Source organism: Etheostoma cragini, chromosome 2 (genome assembly GCF_013103735.1).
Source record: "Etheostoma cragini isolate CJK2018 chromosome 2, CSU_Ecrag_1.0, whole genome shotgun sequence".
Taxonomy (NCBI): Eukaryota; Metazoa; Chordata; class Actinopteri; order Perciformes; family Percidae; genus Etheostoma; species Etheostoma cragini.
This window is the reverse complement of record NC_048408.1, coordinates 12,303,610-12,323,979: the sequence shown is the minus strand read 5'-3', so window position 1 is coordinate 12,323,979 and position 20,370 is coordinate 12,303,610. Positions and strand designations below refer to the sequence as shown.

At 39.6% G+C, this 20,370-nt stretch overlaps 1 protein-coding gene across 2 annotated transcripts in view; it reads right to left on the bottom strand.

Annotated features, from left to right (window-relative positions):
• The window catches only part of coro2a (coronin, actin binding protein, 2A), a 35,533-nt gene that overhangs the window by 9,899 nt on the left and 5,264 nt on the right, over positions 1-20,370 (bottom strand). Inside the window, exons 1-2 of one of the 2 annotated variants that reach the window (XM_034859293.1) lie at positions 8,899-9,217; positions 2,512-2,712 (exon numbers count right to left, since the gene is read on the bottom strand). In XM_034859293.1, coding sequence (XP_034715184.1) covers positions 2,512-2,712 — 201 coding nt within the window. In that variant the 5' untranslated portion in view covers positions 8,899-9,217. Of the gene's footprint in view, positions 1-2,511; positions 2,713-8,898; positions 9,218-20,370 lie in introns of those variants that run through there. The other variant, XM_034859291.1, reaches the window with a different exon arrangement.

The window sequence follows — 20,370 nt, the reverse complement described above, 5'->3', positions numbered from 1 at the left end:
CTTTCTGAGTCCTCACCCATAGATCTTTTTATTTTTAAACTTGTAGTCTTCCAGCCCAATTTTTGCATCACTTTACGCAATTTATCAGACTTCAAGCAGCTCCCTCTGGAGCCTTAAAACATTATAAAACCTTCCTTCTACTGTCACACACACACACACACACACACACACACACACACACACACACACACACACACACACACACACACACACACACACACACACACACACACACACACACACACACACACACACACACACACACACACACACACACACACACACACACACACACACACACACACACACACACACACACACACACACACACACACACACACACACACACACACACACACCTGCTGACTAGATTCCTGTGCAATTAAAGTGTGTTTGGAACATGGAAATTATGTTACCAATATCTGTGCCTTCCAGCAAACTTAATGCATGCAAAAGTAAGTAGAACATACCACTTTGTTTCTTGTATTTACGGGTCATCTACTTTGTCCACAGGAGAATAGCTTATCTGTGATTACACGCACATACTGTAGGTGGGAGGTAAAGGGGGGGGAGTTTACCTTCTCGAGACAGGGAATGGAGAGGAAGAGGGGGGTCACAAAATGAGTGATGTCATTCCTAAACTCGTACGCAATACCTGCCCATGCCAGGAGGGTGGTGATAATTCACCAAGGCGATTTAAAAGATGGTGACAGACAAGGAGAGGGAGAAAGAAGGGAGAGGTATTCAGCTTGATGAATTGAGTCAGACTGGAGATATACAGCAAGACTGTAAATTTAACTAGCATATGAGTGAGGATGTCTGGTTCAGTTTCTTTGAGAGGTCAATATTGTTACCGATAACACCAGTTGATGTGACTATGTGCATTAATATGTCTGGGAGAGTGTTTGATGAATCTTGATTTAGGTGAGGGAGAGAAGACAGAATAAGGAGGAGAGAAAAAAGAGCACATGCAATGTTTAGGTTGAAGTGAATGAGCTGTCGGGGTTTCCTGGAATTTTGAGATTATTTTGGCTCCACTGCTGCTGTCCTATTTATAATCTGGGAGCAGAGCTGTCTTCTCCAGGTGTGCTGGGAGTGCAGGAGAAACCATAAAAGATGAGGAACACTCAGCAGATGACTGAATAACTTCTGAAGTAAACTGCTCCGGTTACATGTTTTGTGAGACTGTAAAAAAACATTTACGTTGATTTTCAGGATTTATCCTGTTGTATACCTTGGGTTAAGTAGCTAGATGAAAGAAACCTTAATCATTATGTTAATTGGAAACAGTATCAACCATCTTTTTATGCTGAGAAAAAAAACATTTATGATTAACTACAAGGACCATAGACCATCTTACTTTAAAAAAATGGATCAAGCAACTATTAAGGTCACTTTTGGTGGAGGATTCTGTTTTGGAGGGATTATTTTTGTGATTGTTGTGCCTATGCAATTAGAGTGTGACACTTCTCCAAGAAGAAGTTCATGTTTTTTTACAGAAATCAAATAAATGTGCTGATTTAGGAGTTTGTTATTACTGTCAGTTGACCTTTTACCAACCTATACAGTCATGTTGCTTTTGTTGCTACTATTTTTTATCAATGTCGCTATACTTTTAAGTATAATGTCCATTTCCAATAACTTCTTTTGGTTAAATGATTATAAGAACTCTTGTATTAGGAGAGAACCTTTCCTGAAAATGTTTTCAATATAATAATGCCCAGTACAATACCACCAACCACTATGACCTCAATGATAAACCTTATCACCTTTTTGACACTGTCAACAAAAACTGAAAATGTTTAAGCTTCACAATAGTAGAATTCATGGTAAAGCTGTTGTATTGGATATCCATAACTTTCCACTTCCAAGATTGCTCCGGAAATTATGCTGGATTTCACACTTTTGTCCAGCTGTCTATTACTTTCCGCCTTCTTTGTGTTGGAATTTTAAACTCTGATCAATTTCTGAGGAACATGGTTAACTGCTCCTCATATCTCTGCATGGTAAAATTGAGACGGCTAGCTAGACTATCTGTCCATTCTGAGTTTTCTATTGCACAACTAAAACGACTTTTGAACGTACACATGATCCCCCTAAACTGGCTATTTTGCAGCGGCACCTTAGCTCTGCACGGTGCTTGGCACCACCCATGACGATTGTGATTGGTGTAAAGACATGCCAATAAACCAGAGCATGTTTTTCTTCCATTCCAGTATGCTGTATGGACTAACCAGACCCTTGTCCGCAACGCTGTGGGGGGAAGGTATGGCAAAGCGAGACTAGATGTTTGCCAACCTGAGAAATGACCAATGGTGTGTACAACATCAGACTGAATTGAATAGCTAGAGGTCTGGAGCCAAGCTGTTGCATTTTTACCCTTGCAGCATAAGCAATTGTCTCACTTCAGAGTACAAATCAACTAAACATTTCATAGTATCATTAAGAGCATCCTGAGTGAAGTAGTGCACATGCCTCTTTAAAAACCTGCCATGAGATGGAGATACTCACATGATTGATAGAGAGGACGAGGAAGGCCCCTCCCCCTGCACACTCAGTGATGACTGCCAGGAAACGTGGGTTGACAGCACAGAAGTTGTTGTCCTGGACGCTGCGTGTGATTGGCACACCATCATAGCAGCTCTCCTTGGTGGCGGCCTTACCAAACACGTGGCGGAACTTGGAGCTGCGGTACTGAGGACGCCATGTCATCTGAGAGAGGAGGGAGGAGAGATTAGGTCAGTCAAGGAGAATCATCTCTCATAGCTGTGGTTATGGATAGGTGTGCTTGTGTGTGTGTGTGTGTGTGTGTGTGTGTGTGTGGGGGGGGGGGGGTCCAGTTAACAATGTTTGCCTACCAGAGCATCAGGAGCTTTGTGTTACATACCTAGTAACACTACTACAATTAATAAAGTGTTTGTTATTTTCACCATTTCCTTTTTAATGACAATATGTTGTTGTGTTCCAAAGGGTGTTATTTTAGTCCCAATATTATTCCTACCATTTGTTATTAATGTGATTTTTTTTTGTTCACTACCCTTTATTTGTAAAGTATGATTATTCTGCTCAGTCAATTACAATACAGTACATAAATAAGGTGGAAACGTCCCAAATCCTGAGTCCCTTTTTAGCCACTTTCCTTAAGCTAGTCAATACATATGTCATTATTGTGAGAGATAAGTGGCTCTGGTCTGCTGGGATGAGGCCTGGCCAGCCGGCATGTCTGCTCTGCTACTCTGTCTGGCTCCCTGCCTGCTTGCTGCATGGTCATTACTTATGCATTAGGGGTGGAGGAGGCTGATGGACGAGATGTTAATGCATAAAATGGACCCAAACAACAATAACACAGAGACAGCAAGGACGTAAAGGGGCAAAGCAAGACAACAGGAGGCATGGCCCAAACACATCACAACACACCGTTTTCTTAAAGATCACACATTACCTAAAAACATTTCCTGGCACAAACATATAACACACTGTTTGTTTAGAAATCACACATCACCTTAAAACAATTCCTGTCTTTAAAAACCATGACGTCATTACCCTGTTTTATATGTAGACTGCCTGCTGGCCTTTTAGATGATGGCAAATAAAATCAACCAAGATGCAAAAACAGTGACATCATAATGTGTGAAATAAAAGTAACTGAAACTGACAGGCAGAGAAAATCTGGTTAAAGAAAATAAATAAAGAAGGCAAATCTTAGAGTAACAGACATTGCACAGGTGGAGATTGTGACTCTTGTCTCAGTTTACCTTCTACCCCGAGGATATAAGAGAGCCTGATGTTGTCACACTGGACTGTTTCCTAAAGAGGGGCTTCATTAAACTACTCAGGTGTTTCAGAGTCTGCCTCTAAGGCACTATCAGTCACCTCCATATGACCATCTTGGCAGCTCAACTTGCAGCATTCACAAAACTTGTCAGCCTTTCTTGCGAGGGCAATAACCAATCATTTCACATTACCTCAAACATAATACTAACAAAAATGTAACTTCATTGTCACTATATTTTAATCAAGTACATTTAAACATCATTCAAATATAAAGTGCAACTTGCTAAAAATAACTACAATAACTTTAAAAGTGATGTGTAAAAATACTGCAAAAATACTGTACAAAGAAACAAAGGATCAGCCCAACACTGATTCATCTTTAGATTACTTTCAGAAAATAAAACAAAATTCGCTGCTGCAATTTCACAGAGGCCATGAACATGCCTTCAAATCGCCTGTTTTACACGGGGGAACAGTTCAAAAGCCAAAGATATTCAGTAGACTATCATAGACAAAGAAAAGCAGCAGTGATGATTTTGCTTAAATAAGAGTGAGGCTATGCTATAGGCACAGTGGTGCTAACATGCTGACACTGGCAAACACGAATATGGTGATGTTTAGCAATTAGGTTTACTATGTCTAAACTAGTCTTCCTGACTCAGACATGACACTCGGACTCTGACGTGACTGATGTTAAAACTAGTGTGTTAGCCTGCTAACATTTGCTATGAGAACAAAATAAAGTACAGAAAAGTATTTAGATGGTGGTGCTAGATGAACATTTTGTAAATCAAAAGTTGGTACAATTCATCCTGTGGGGAACATGAATGTGTGAACCACATTTCGTGGCAATCCATCGAGTACACTTTACTCAAAACCACCGTTATGGTGAGGCTGGAGGAAAAATCAGCAGATCAAACTCGTAAGCATTTTTTGCTCCATGAAGCTAAAGTGACTAGCACGCTCCAAACATTCAAACTATTAACTTTCCTTTTACTTTGAACTTACGGACATGCATTCCTTATCCATGTAGTGATTTGCTGTAGTGGTTACATAGTTACTCCCATTCTGTAAACTTAAAGAATTCTAATAATGCATGTGTTGCAATGCATAGCCGCCCAAAATGCATTCTTGATCATTATCACGCCTTTGTGGCTTTAAAAGTAAAGCTACTCACGCTGCTCTAAAATAAAACAATCCAAAATGTAACCTTATCATAGGAACCTGACTAGGTCAAACAGCAAATAAGGGATAATGGGAATAAACTATTGATCTCACTGAGAGAAATAAAGTGTTACCTGCTTATTTTTAAGCAGGTAACACTTCATTTTAAATTTCTACATAAGACCAAAACTTTGAATAGCAACTAGTCGGTGCAATGCTCAGTATGACGCATATGTTATGCCATGCACATCTGGGTTGATACAATCAGCATTCATGTATTGCTGAGGCTTACAAGACCAGAGGGAGAGGCTTCCAGGGCAGAAAGCTAAGACATCTTGTCACATCCAAAGCAAGTTGTAATCAGGCCAGTGACAGCTTCCTTTCAGCTGGATCTTGCAGCAGGTACACAGCAGGGCTGAATGGTGGGCGGCCTGTCTCACAGAACTGATGACGAAAACACTATTCTGGCTATTTTTACACCAGCTTCTTGCTGACCAAAAGACAGTCAAGCACGTTTCACTGACAGCAGGAAAGCGGTTTAATTCAGAAGGCTTCTTTGACAGGCTTTATGCCTGGCAAAATAAAGAAATGCCATTGTTTTTGTCAGAGGGAAATTTATTTTAGTCCATGACCAGTGAGTCACAGCAGCAACCGCAATAAGGGGGCTGTAAAAACAGCCATAAAACTAAACTGAAAACACAGATATGACTTTAAAAAAAGACATACAGTATTGTACATCTGGTTTGCTCTGCAGACAGTTTTTGTGTGGGTCTGTACTTGCATATAGACATGCAAAGCATTCTTATGCACCTATTCCTCACCTGCAGAGGCTTTCTTTTAAGCACCTTATAACTCAACGCGTCCAATAGAAGCCACTCCTCTCTTTGGCTTGCCAAGGTTTGGTGCTGGAAGAGGGGGAGTCCAAAGTTTACTTACTGGTGTCAAGATATCGGTTACTTAAGCAGTGTGGGCCCTATAGCTATGAACAGAAATACAATTTGACCCCAAACCTAATCCACATTACAAGCAGGCACCCAACCCACCTTCTGGACCCGTAGATGTAATGTTTTGTAAATGCTCCAAGTGAAATTCAAGATGGGGAATGTACAGGTGTGAACGCCAGTGTGTTAACAGTAGGTGTGTACACATATTCATTGTGTGTGTCTGAATGAGTGAGACACACTTACCTTGGTTTAGACTGTCTGCTATCATACACAGATGTCAGCTTTCAACCTATGTCTTGTAATTGGATAACAGCCATGTTGGTAATCCAATACCTCATCATTTGCTGTTGAGGACACGTGTAAGGGAGTATGAAAGGATAAGACAGGCTGTCTGAGTGTCAGTCCATGAGTGGGTCACTAGAGAATTGTTAAGCTTTGTGCATGCATACAGCATTCACATGAGCTGTAAAAAGCTCTAAAAACAAACTACAGATGTACATTTTCTACAAGACAGTGTGTTTGTACAGATACCCACACAGATTATATTGGTTATGTTTTAAAAAATAATAAAAACACTTTTAAAAGCCTTTGAATCCACAATTGCACTTCCAGTTGAGCTCACAACTTACAAGTGAACAGACAGCTTCTGCTGTGGGATTCACATTATGCATTTTTCGAAATACCGACAGAAATTGGGTCGATTCTAATAATAGCTGAGCATTTCTATCTTCCAGCCTATTTCAAGGACAAAATAGGACTGAAAAAGCCAACATGAGTCATTTAAATATGTTGGCAGATGCGTTTCATTGTGGGTAATGTAGGCACTGGGTTGGCGGTTTGGTAGAATTGTATATAAAGCTGTAATTGAAAAGGATTGATCTTGGGTCTTTTCTTTTTTGCTTTTTTTGGGGCCATCATTTCTATTTGATTTCCTAACACTGTACTCATTAAAATAAATGCAAAGATCTGGGAACAGAGTGGAGTTATGACTAAAAGGTCTGATGGGGCCAAAATAACTTGTTTCTTGCCCCATCAGACCTTTTAGTTGTAAAGTTACTTTCTTAAATAGTTTAACAAAACGTTTGTCAATAGACAGATTATCTACACCCCTTTTTTTGAAGGTAAAGGTTTAAGTGACTGCTCCTGAAATGTTGGTAATAATCCCTCATTGCTCAGAATAACTGTGCATGCACAATTACGCCAAATATGTTGAGTCAAAGCTGGTCTGTAAACTGTGATATTTAATACAGAAACCATAGTCCTAATTTGACCTTTTACTTTATTTTCTCTTTAAAATACAATTTGCTAGCTTGGGGGTTTTGTCTAAAACATGTATAATAATCCAACTGCATGCGTCATGTGCACGGTCTGGCTATTTCTTGCATTGCTGCACACCCAGATCTCAGCCATCTACTTGGTGAGTGTGCTGTACAGATAGAGATAACCTACTTTGGAAAAAACTGGAATGATTCTTTAGTGGGGTTTGCTTCCATCCAATGAAGCTTCATAGGACGCAGGTATCATATTAAAATCAATCATTTTCTATGGCAGTTTTCTAATATTTCCCCGTTAGAGGAGAGTACACAATCCCATTAGGTGGTAAAGAATAACCATATGTAATGTGAAAGACAATAAAATCCAAATCAGAGTCCAACGGTAAACCAACAGACACTAGCAATACATTATTGATGGTAGTATGGTTAACCCTTTTTGTTATCAATATTGTATACATTATTATAAGAAATTCAACAAAATGTGCCAATCTACTGAATGCAAGAAAATATGTTAAAGGGGCGCTATGCTTTGGCCATTTCTTCGCTGTCTCTCGCAGGTTTCTCTATAGAGCGCCCCCTACAGCTTCGGAATAGATATATGGCAGCTCCTATGTTTACTTGTGTCTGACTCCTCGCTCAGTCAGTCTGCCGTTTACTCTTTCACTGTTCCACCGACAATGCTTTTCTAGCTTTCTGCTTCTTTTTTGCTGGCTCAACAATGAAGATGGTGTGAAAAACTCAATTGCTACCTTGTTAGCCAGTTCAAGAATGGGTGTTTGTGTGCAATGCCGTAAAGAAATTTGTTACATTGAGAGATCTGATATCACAGGATTGTTCGTGATGCTGATGCCGGCGGCTTGCCGGCTGAAAGTAGCAAGGGTGTTTCTTCCTGCTCACAGGCGCTAGGGGGGAGTGAGCCGACCACCATTCTACTCAAGTAATATAACGATTCCAATGACACCGAAGCGGTTCAGTAAAAGGTAAATTAAGCTATAGATAAACTGCATAGTTCTCCTTTAAATAGAGGTCCATGCTCAGAGGTTCATAAACCTTGATGTGAGAAACAGGATACCAGGCTTAATGAAAAGACCTCAAATAGACTGGGAATCAATCCACATATTTCAGTGAATGGTTGTGTTTTGAAGGGTGGATGCCACCATGAATAGCCATCTGTGGAGGTGAAGATGACCTGACAAGGACGGTGGATGATGATGTCATTGTCACTGTTGTGGAACGGCTTTAGTTTCATTATGACTTATTTTTCTTTGGTCGTCAGAAAAAAATAGAAAATACTTCCATGCTTCTGGAAGTCACTGAGGAGCTACTTGTCCAAGTGTGAGAAAATAGGATAATTAAACTAAATAGGAGTGCCAGCCAACTCTGCTGTCCAATAAAATAGAGCTGTGCAAGGAAATGTTATGAAGAAAGAAAAAAAATAGTTTTGCAACTATGCATGGATTAAAGGGTCAGGGCTGGTTAGAAGACAGATTTTTGTTTTGTCATGTTCAAGCCTGTCTTAAAGCACACTGGCTTGGTATCCCCAGGGTAAAAAGTGAACACACACACACACACACACACACACACACACACACACACACAAGATCAATAACAGAATTGCAGAGACAGATCCAAAAGAGCAGGACACGAAAGAAACCAAGAGACAAACACGGAAGAGAAGGAAAAGTGTGCACTTAAACAACGAGAATGTGAGAAAGTCAAACTGAGAGTTCAGCAGCACTCACCGTGTCGAGTGAGTTGACACTGGCACAAGAAGGAGCAGTAGGTCCTGAAGTTGGTGAGAAAAAGTTACGTATCTGCGTCTGAGTGGCAAACTGCAACCCCCCCTCCCCCCCATAAACAAAAATCACTTGTCTTGTATTATCTCAAGCACATGGATCAACACTGCTTCTACACTCAAAACACACACAGCCACAGCAGGTCCAAAATCTTACTACTGCCTGAGCAAAGTCCTAACCAAGCTTCTTCTTTGAAGTGCACACAGACAGTCGGAGGAGACGGTGGGTTTGTGCGTTCAGCATGAAGCTGAGTGTGTGTGTGAACAAGCAGGAGAGCACAGGAGTGTGTACACTCCCTGGGAGGGAGGTGACTACCAGGGGAGGGAGGGAGAGAGAGAGAGGCAGGTAATCACACTACCTCTCTCTCTCTATCCGAGAGCCGCTCCCTCTCATCACTCCTCCACAGTGTTTGCTCAATCGGGATTTGTCGCTCGATCTTTAAAGGGAAGGAGAGGTCGGGAGCTGGGAAAGAAAGAGGCAGACACTCTTCTTCACCCTTGTTGCTCCAAAAAAAATGTCCTAATTGTCGGATGTGTCTTTTCACTAAATTTGTAGTTGAAAACATGTATTGCATTCATGAATGTCTATTGCTAGAAAGTCTGCCAGAAGTCTGTTAATTCAATGTAGATTTAAAAAGGGACTAAAGTTGGGAGACATTTTTTCTTTGGATTCCTGACTATTAGCTGTTTTTTTTAGATCTGACCCATAGCGTATTTGCATTTATTTATATAGTAACAGAATACAGGGAACAATACCTCATCTACAGCTGTGATAGTCACTCTGAGCCAAACTGAAGCATTGCATAATGGCACATTAGCACTAGAGGCTAGAAGAGGCTAACCGGTCAATAAGAGGACGGGCTGAAAAAAGCTGGCCTTCAAACAGGGCTGTAGCTGAAGGGCTGATCAATCGTTATCATTGCACAATGGTGCATGCCTGCACGCAAGTTTTAAAGTATTCAGATGTTTTTCAGTATTTATTCCAGTACCTGCAATGGTAAGATGTTATTGAGTTGCAGATTTATATGATTAACTTGGTGTTCATCTCATATTGTTGCATGCAAAAGTGAGTGAACTGATTTCAACTATGAATAAAGGCTGAATTAATACAAGCCCCCAATACACAACATAGTCCAACGGTCACACACACACAAACATTGTCTTTAAGATAAGAAACAAAAGGACACACAAACTGGTAAAGATATGGCAGGTGGTTGGCTCATCTAATGTGGGAGTTTGACTTAACATCTTTTAGGGGAGAACATTCAATACACACCTACATTTCTAGATATTTGTGACCCATTTGATATGCAAAACACGTATACAGATATACCGGTACTTAAATATTTGGAAATACTTAAAAAATAAGGTTGGCATAATCGGACCAAACATGGCAGGGACATGTAATGAAAAGTAATGCTCAGCTAGTATCACCGTAGCCAAAGGTGTGTCCTAGACATCAAGCAGACAGACAGTAAAGTGACTGGCCAATGCCACCATTATGCTCCTCTTATCAGCTTTGATTTATGAACACTTTGCTGGCAGCTGAGGCTCCACTTGTTGTTACACACTGTAATTCCTCTCATTTAGCTCTTGGCTCAGGAGAAAACCTTGGCTTTTCTAGGTGTGTGTATGTGTGTGAGTTGTGGCAATTATTAATAAGGACAGGGCATGAGTCCTAGAAGCTTGTAACTCTTTCCAAAGAGTTAAATCCACAAAGGCTTGTTCTCTAATGACAGAATACTCAGTCACAGACTAATAACTGGCTGCTGTGAGAAAAAAGGCCGGAGCCTTTGACACTAAAGAGACACACTGACCTTTGCTTCCTCACTTTATCATTGTTGATTAGCCGTCTGACTCTGTTTTGACTGTAAAACACCTGGTATTAGTGCCAAGTGGAATTCTGTGTTTCAGTTTGGGGTCTAAACTGAGGTATAGGCTTTCTGTACTTAAACTGAGTGTTTTCACTGTGGGTTTTAAATTATCAAGTGTTTGCAACTACTGAGCAAATACTGCAGTCCCATTCAAGTATATACTTAGCTCAACAGGTGCAGTCAATTGTCATCTGAAGCTATTCACGTTCAGTGTACACAGAAACCTCCATTAAAAACAGATTAATGCACATATGTAATTCAGAAAGCAAACAAATCTCTAAATGACTAATTAGGGCAACACCTTCCTAGAAATGAACCCACTAATATCAGAGTACTGAGCACACGAGAAAAGCAAAGTTGAGCTTTTAAATGTAGCTTTCATTTTCATGTTGTTTTAAGCTCTGGTTTTGTTGTTTTGGTGTGCAAATGAGCAGCCACACCTGCACGGACACATGGTAAAGATACAGATTCTACAAGACGCTTTTCAAATATTCCAATTCATACTGTATGTGCAATTGTGAATTAACACTTGATTTTATGGATAATGTAGAGTATTGAGGGCTTTTTAGGGACTTCAATAGGACAGCATAAAAGAAAGTTTATTTATGTAATAATAACAAATAAATTACTCTTATAACTCAAATGCTTTTATTTTTTAAAGGGGAAAGAAATACATTTTCCTACTTTTAAGGTAGAGAAAAACAACTTCTGAGCACAATAAGTACTAGATTTCGTTGGGGAAGAATATAACAGGTGATGCTCAACAATAAAACCTGGGGCGCCCAGATAGCTCGGTTGGTGGTGCCCATGTATGAGGGTTTGCTCCTTGACACAGCAAGCCCGGGTTTGACTCTGACCAGTGGCCCTTTGCTGCATGTCATTTCCCCTCTCTCTCTCCCCCCTTTCATGTCTTCATCTGTTCTATTAAAAATAAAGGCTGAAAATGCCCCCCCAAAAAAAGAAAAAAAAAAGACAGAAATAAAACCTGCAAGTTTAATCCAAGTTGTGAAGCTTGTTGTTGTTGGGCTCATGGTTAGTATAGTGGGAGAGCTTTGTGTTTGGCAAGCTCAACTTAGCTTGTTCATTGATAAAAGTGGTGATCTCTTTACAGAGAAGGAGATACTAAAAGGGTGTGAACGGTTTTAGCTTCCAAAAGGCATGACCGGATAAAAGAATTGCCCAATTTGTGAATTGCATATCATACTGTATCAATTTGAATTTTTACTGTTAGTATTAAAGTTGAAGTAGGCACTTTGTTTTTGGGACCGTTGGGCAAAAATTCCATAATAATCTTAATTAATTGAAGTAGTCAATTAAGCAATTTCCCCACTGACAATTGGAGTACAAGCTATAAAATCATAACCATCGATGGTAGACTTAAAACCAGCTACGACATGACTAAGCAATTGTATATGCTCATATAAAGTAGATGCCAAAAATTCATGAGGCACCAACCTTGTTTTGAGATAAATGTCTTTTATTCGCAATGTCTTGGATAAGTATGTCATTACCCACAATCCTGAACCATCCCACAGTGATGCGTCTGATTGGTGGAACTCATGCTGGTGAGGAGGGGGAGCTGTTGGAACCCGATCAGTGCGCATGCGCAAGATGAGAATCCTGTTTTACGAGGGTTTACGATACTGCACAAATCACTATCTGTTCCAATGCTTCTGCCGTTAGCTTCCGCTGGGAAGTTAGTTAGTTTAGGTAACAGCTAATGCGGCTAACCGCTAGAGGATTAACGGTGATTTTCAAGTTTTATTTTAGGGGTCTTTTAAAGTTATGATATGCTGTCTCAGCTAGCAGTTAGCCGAATTAGCTGTTAGCTAAACAAACCTTAGCTGCCTTCATTCAGTGGTGCACGTTGGTTTATGGGAGGAGTAGTTACTCTGCTTGATAATTAAAATATGTATACAGTATTGTATCTTTGACCTTTCTGTTCGTTTTTTCACTCAAAATGATATGTTGTATGTACATGAGTCACATGGTAGCTAAGGCATGGTCTAAAACTCTATATACAGATTTTTCCAGATGTCAATGGGAGAAATGAATGGGAAATTTACTTCGGGAACAGAAGGTCTCTCAGAGGAACGAGTGAGACTTTTGAGGTCTATTCAGGCTTCAGAAAATCTAGCTGTCCTGCACATGCATTGCCCGTGCAACAGAGAGGAAAGAGGAAGGGCTGCAGGAAGAAGTCTCACTCTACTTCAAATCCTGGCGCTTTTTTGCATATACCCACTGCAGCTTTAAATTAAATAGATTCACCAAAAGGTAGACATTCCGTTACGTCCCAAAACCCATATATTGATATTGCATTTTAAAGATTACATATATTACTAGACAACGGCAAGAAGACTGAAATGTACAGTTAGTGAATAAAGACACTTCTAACTGAGAAGAAGTTTGTGTAAAGAAGAACACAATAACATCAAAATGAAGATACAACATGAAGGATTACATTTCAGATCATAATCTACTTATGTAAATGTGAGATCAAAGTACTCTGATGGTGTCACAAATCAATGTTGATTATAAATCGAAAAAAAAAAAACTTAGAACAAAATTAGCTTTCAATTTCAATTACCGAAATCAAAAGCCATATTGAAAATTCTTCTAGTATTTCATTTTCTCCCCGCCAACACCCTACTTGCATGTGTCCAAAGAGACAATGGACACACAGAAGACGAGACAATGACAAGTGAGCATAGCTACCAGCCTGTAGCATGCAGCAAGAGACACAGGGCATTAGCTTACCTGTAGTTGCACTGCCACTGGCCACTGTCACAGACAGAGATGACAGAGAAACAACTAAACTGGAAAATCATTCTGCTTCCCTGAAGATTTTAATTGTGCCTTCCTCATAAATGAGTACAAACAACAGATGTAAAGCCTGTGGGATCCAAATGCACTTTCAGCTGCATTCCGATGCCAATCGTTAAACTCATGGTGCATTAATGTGCCCCATGTTAATGTGAGTGTCAGTGCTGAAATCAAATTGTAGATTGGGAGAATCTTGACAGCACTCAGTGATGCAATTACTGGGTTACATCTCTGCCAGCCCAAGTTTGTTTCCAGGTACTATACTTAAAGGTCCCATGACATGGTGCTCTTTGGAGACTTTTATATAGACCTTAGTGGTCCCCTAATACCATATCTGAAGTCTCTTTCTTGAAATGCAGCCTTGGTGCAGAAATACAGCTACTAGACCTATTCCCATAATGAGCTTTCCCCAGTATGTGCCATTTCTGAGTCTGTAGCTTTTGAGGAAGAGAGGGGGGGGGGCAAGGTGGAGGCTGGGAGGGTGGCCTTGACCAACTGCCACTTTGCTCGTTTGAAAGCCACAAAGTCTCTCTCTCATGGGTGGGCCAAATTCTCTGGGTGGGCAAAGCAGAGAAAGTGGAGGTAACCTTTCCCCTTATGACTTCACAAGGTCCAAGTCCCAAGGGGCATTTCTAGCCATTGGGGGACGATAGGCAGGCTGGGGCAACTCATTTTAATGTTAAAAAACCTCATAAAAGAGATATTTTCATGCCATTGGACCTTTAAGAAAAAGATGAACCTACCCTGATGTAGTCACGTCAGGTCAGAGGTGATGACCGCCTGAGTTTTGAAAACAGGGATGGTAATCAGAAAACAGGAAGTGATAAGATGATCAATAGTCATTGTAAAACTATGTTGCTGAAGTCTGTGGTTTCACGTTTCATCACATGGACAACTAAAGTACAATGTGTAATGGTGATCCCACCTGCAGTTGGCTCAAACGTTACATGACTCACGTTTCATGCCCGTGCAGCACACCTCATCGTTCTTTTATATCTGATTCACTCCAATATCTGAACACAGCTGTTCCCATTTAGTGATATCACAGCCTCTCACCTGCTTACTCAACTTTGGCAGCGAAAGACGCTTTGTACAGCCAATATTCCCCAAATTCACATCAAAAGAAACACTGGATTTTATACGCTTTTAAGATCAAGACTCACATGTAAATTTAATGTGTTAGATATTGCATCGTTAATGTGTAATGTAATGATTTTAGGCATAAAGCATGTAATTATTCAGATACACACAAACATCTGGCATCCAAAAGTACTACAAATAAAACATTGGTTGACGAGCTTAAGATTAAATCAATTCCTTTATTGGTTTACGGTAAATATTCCAGCCTCTAGACATGCTGGATGGATATTGTAGTGCAACTAAGACATAAATGATTGAATTACAAAAAGAGCTCCAAATACAGTTAAACCACAGGCAGTTTTAAGTACTTCCCATTTCTTGATTTGTTTGCTAAATGAAACTAGAAACAGAACTAAAATTAAATTTTACTTAACAAGCCTTGTAGTTTCCTGGTTGTGTTGTAAAATGGCAACTAAGTAAAAAAAAATGGGTTGGAATTGAATTGGAGCAGATGAAATGTTTCCATTTCTAAAAAATGAAGCACATAAAATCCTGTCTCAACTGAATGTGGAGCTGTCCTAAGAAACTGCAGGCCACCTTAAAGGAAAAAGGGAATTCTCCCCCACATCATATGAGTTAATTATAATTATGGATCATGTCACATCACAGCACAGAGGAAAGAGTTGGTCTCAGGTCTTAGCCTCCAGAGGGTTTGTGTTATCTAGTATTAATTACCACAAAGCCAAGCTGCTCTGCAGACAGCCAGCGGCCTCTGCAGCAATAGCTCCTGACACAATTTCAAAATTCACCATCAAAGAGAAGAAGGAAGAGGAAAAAGTGCAACAGCACAAAATGAGGTTTGATGTTCTAAAATTAGTTCAAAAGCACTGCCTTAGGATTGAGATAAATTTTATTATGGAATTTACAATTTATAATACACATAAATAAGCTGAAGGTTGATCAATTATTCAGCAAAGGCAACAAACTTGTTCCACATTGAAGACCAAACAGGTCACAGGGATCCTTATCACCTAAATACCGTGTCAGTGAGGCAGACCAGCCAAGGCCATCCATCCATCCTATAGTAACTGTAGTCAAGGTGAGTTTCAATTTCTGTGACTCAAGAGGATTAGCTTGCCTTTATATAGGCACAGTCACTCTCTATGAAAAATACAGAGGCGGCGTACTGCTGCAGTGCACGGCACACTATCAGGCTGATGGTTAATGACGTTAAAGCAGTTGGCTAATGAGATCACCCACATTAGCTAACTGCATTAATGTGTTGTGATACTCAACACACAGAACGTGCAGCTTGCTGTTATTGTATGGGACATCTCATTCCAAGGAGTATACTATTGTTTATAAGAATACTTTTGAGAAGTGTACAATCACAACATACTAAGAACTAGTATTTGCACTTAATTTGAAGATCTGATTCCGAAAAGCCTATAGCAACTCAGTCAACACAAAGTAAGGCTGGTGAGAATGTCACCCGTTACATTTGGTCATAATCCAAAATAATCCAAACTAGAAGTGCACTCAGAGTGCGCCGACCTCAGCCAAGCCCTATCTCACAATGTTAACGAAAGTGAAAAATTATTTGAGTATCCGTCCTGGGATTCGGATCCGCTGTGAAATGTAATGGGTTCTTCCTTGGACCACCCTACAGCCTTCCACCAAGTTACATGAATATGCTACTGGGCCAGTAATCACACAAACTGGTGATTAAATGCTTTAAATAAATAATTTTGGCTTGATGGTGGTGCTAGATCAAAATGTTTTGCAAAAGTTATTCCAATTCATATTAAAGTGTTTATATTGTGCTCATTTAAAAAAAAGCATCTGAGGACTTTAAGGAAATAGAATTATCAGTACCAAATTTCATGGCAATCCATTTAAAGCAACACTATGTAACCTTTCCCGCTTCGGTCCTACTACAGATTGGAAGCGGAATTGTCCCGCTATGTCTCATTGACCCGATCTGGCAAACTTGCATAGTGCGGTTAGAGCTGGTAGAGAGCCGCAAAGTGAATGCAGAATTGCCAATCCCATTGTTATGAGTTGACGATTTTGGAAACATTATTTAAAAAAAAAAAAAAAGGTACCAAAAGTTCTCTAGTGTTGCTTCTACAGCAGTCAAGACATTTCACTGAAAAACCATAAATGTCAACATGCTGGTGACACTGCATGAAAAGTTGGTGAATCACCAAACTCATAAGGGTCCATGACTATCTGCACAAGATTTCAATAGTTGCTGAGATATTTTGGTGTGCACCAGTGGTGGATCGAAATTGCTATCCCTATTTTCCAATAGTCCCATATCATGAGCTGCTTTGACCCGACGCATGCTATCAAAGATCTTTTAGGTTGAAGCATTTGCTCAGCTGTACTTGTTGAGTCTAATCAACAAATGTACACAGTAGCCTTGTCAGGGAGCAAACATACATTTGTTCGACAGCATTTTTTCATGAGGTACAACATTAGGTACATTAGGGCTACTTAGGGCTCTGGAATCAATACGGTACAAACTCCCACACACTCCCAAACGCATAAGAGGCCCTCTTCTCTTCATGAATAATGAATCAGACTGCTGACCCATCGGTTTTTCAAATTAGACCCTCAACACACTGAAAAAGCGGTGCTTAAATAAATACATCCTGTAGTGGCTGATGTACGTCACAAAAAAAAAATCAATTTGATCCTTGATGAAAGAAAAGCTGTAAGACAGTTGGTCCCAACCTGGGGTCACACGAAGATTGCAAGAAGGTTGAAGAAGATTAACATTTCTCTCATATTTGCTATTTGTTGCGAAATACTGAAAGGTTTTGCCAGATTTAGGCCTGTCAAACTCAAAACTGTAGTGTCCATAGCTCATACAAACATCTACATTTGCTTTGTTGTAAAAGGTTGGAAGTCACTACCACCTGATGTTTTAAGATTAATATATAATAAATGTGTTTAAATGTTAAGTGTCAGCTACAGGCCTGTATTGCGAGAGTAACTGAGGGGGGAGGGGGGTGTCTTGGATGATTGATTTCCTCTACTGGACACATGTACACAAGTAACTATGGTATGTGTTAAGTCTACATAAATAAAATAATAAATTAATTACACAACAGCAAAAGTGGCCATATTCTACCACACAGAGCTCAACAGAGGATTTCCTCTTACATTTTACCATCTCATTAGTTACAGTTATCCAAGCAATAAATACCTGATGATTTTTGAAAAATCCAGAAGATCTTTAATATCACGTACTGCTGTTAAGAATCTTTCACAGAATGCTTAAAGACTCTTTTACTATACATAATAGGAAAAATATATATTTCCCAAATTGGGACTCCAGGACATCCTAATCCAAATAAAGCTAGTACCCGGAAATTTTCATATTTTCTAACTTTATCAACAGAAAGTGAACCAAAATGTAAAGTTTTATTGTGCTTCACATTTCTCTATAATGAGGCTACTTGGTATTATATTCTATTTTCATATAAATATAGCTGCCAGCTACCAGGACAGGAAACAATTTGAGAAGTTGGTAAAAAATCTTGCAGCTGACGTGGGTTTTTCAAAGAGCCACAGGTATTTATTATTCAGGTCTGTGACTCAAATGCAGAGTTAATACCTGAGAGGTAGATACTTTGGCTACAGCACAGGGTAACCCAGCAGCATCAGATTACACACAGTTTCGTTCCCTCTGTGTCCTGATGGCTGCACTTTCCTCTTTCCTGCGGCCTTGGCAGTGTCACCTTCCTGCAGCCTGATAAACGTGCACAAGAGTATGGTGAGCTTGACGTTGCACAAAGCCACAGACTCTCTCTCTCTTTTTTTTTTTTTCCAATAATCCCCTCCATGTTTGCCCTATGTGGGAGCAGATAATCCTCAAATCGTTGGACAGCTGTCATGTCAGAAACGTGCAGGACAACCTGCCACGAGTGATGAGTGACAGTGATCTAACAGTGATGTAACAGTAAAGAGAAGACCGGAAATACAAACAAGTCTTTTTAAGCTGTTGCTTAAAAAAGTCATTATGCTCTGTTGTGGAAATGACCCGGCCCGGCAGTGAAAGGAAACAGCCTTAAAACGGTCAGCATATGACAATAACAGTGAGGTTCTGTGGTCAAATGCAGACTCTCCAATTACATAAGAGCATTTTAGCATTTCCTAAACCATTGTCAGGACGGGTACAGTAATCATCCCTGACATCCACCAGCAGATTGTTTCCTAAAGCCTGTGCACTCAAATATGGCAGATTTGTTTGACTCAGTTTGGTTGTAGCCTTTGGTGCATCACCACGAGCCCCACGAGAATCTAAAAACCATCATCATTTCATCCTTTCATTTCACAATGTCAAAAGATTGTGTCAGATGATGAATCGACTTTATATACATTTAAATATCCACCCCGCTTGAAGAAGCGTGTTGATGATGATCAGATTTGAATGCAAAATAAAAAGAAGGTAAGAGAGGAATCAAACATTTAACAGAAACAACAACAATTTTTGTAGCCAGTCAATCACTTAAATCCATTTTTAAACATATCAAAAGCTTCTCATATTTTTCATTAATTAATTAATGAAATAACATTAATTTTGAGTATTAAACTGTTGGTCACACAAGAACTAGAAAGACGTCACCGTCGCAGCTCTGGGAAATTTTGAAGAGCAATCTTTTTTATTTTATAGACGATTAATCATAACAATGCTTAGGGAAAAAAATCAGGAATGAAAACCATCTGTATATTGCAGCCATAAAGCAGAATTTACACCGCCCACGTTCGTAATGGCTCCGATTAGTACAACCACTTGCGTATGATGGATAAAGTAACTTATGATAAGCAGAATGACAGACTGAGTCTGTTTGTTGACTCTGTCTCTTTTCTACTATTACACTACATTTTAACATTCAACATTCAGCCAAGGTTACATACTGTGAATTGAATTACTCAACTGCATTTTTTACTAAGAATGCAATGAAACATTATCCCTAAAGATGGAGGATTTATGAAGACAAAATTATAAATTTAAACTTAATCAACTAGTTTCTAGAATAAATCATTTGTCTGAGCATCCTTACTGTAGCAGCAGGTTCATTGACAGTTTGAGAACCGTTAGCACCAAACAACCTTGGCCCTGCTGGGCAGAAATGTAGGCCTTCATTAGGTTCACTGAGGAGGGAACCACATGGGGCCCCTGGGGGCTTTGTTTTGGAGGTATAGTCATGTATGAGACAATATTTAGTGGCAACATCAGGTTTTCCACCCCCACCTCCTCCAGGCACAATGTGTGGTTAGGCTCGAAAAGTGAAGCAACTGAGATCTCATTTGCCATTAGGTCCTGTTACACATACATGGTTATTTTGAAAAACGGAGACATTTCCCTTCATTGACACGCAAACGGAGAATTTGCTTCTAAAAAACACGTCTTTCTAAAAACTCCAGCCATAGTGGAGATATTTGAAATCTTTGTTTGTACATTTGCTCAGAATCAGGGATAAACACACAGTTTAAGCTGCTGCCAAGAGACACATTTTGTCTTTTATTTTGCATATATATATATATATATATATATATATATATATCTATATATATATATATATATCTATATATATATATATATAGATATAGAGATATAGATATAGAGA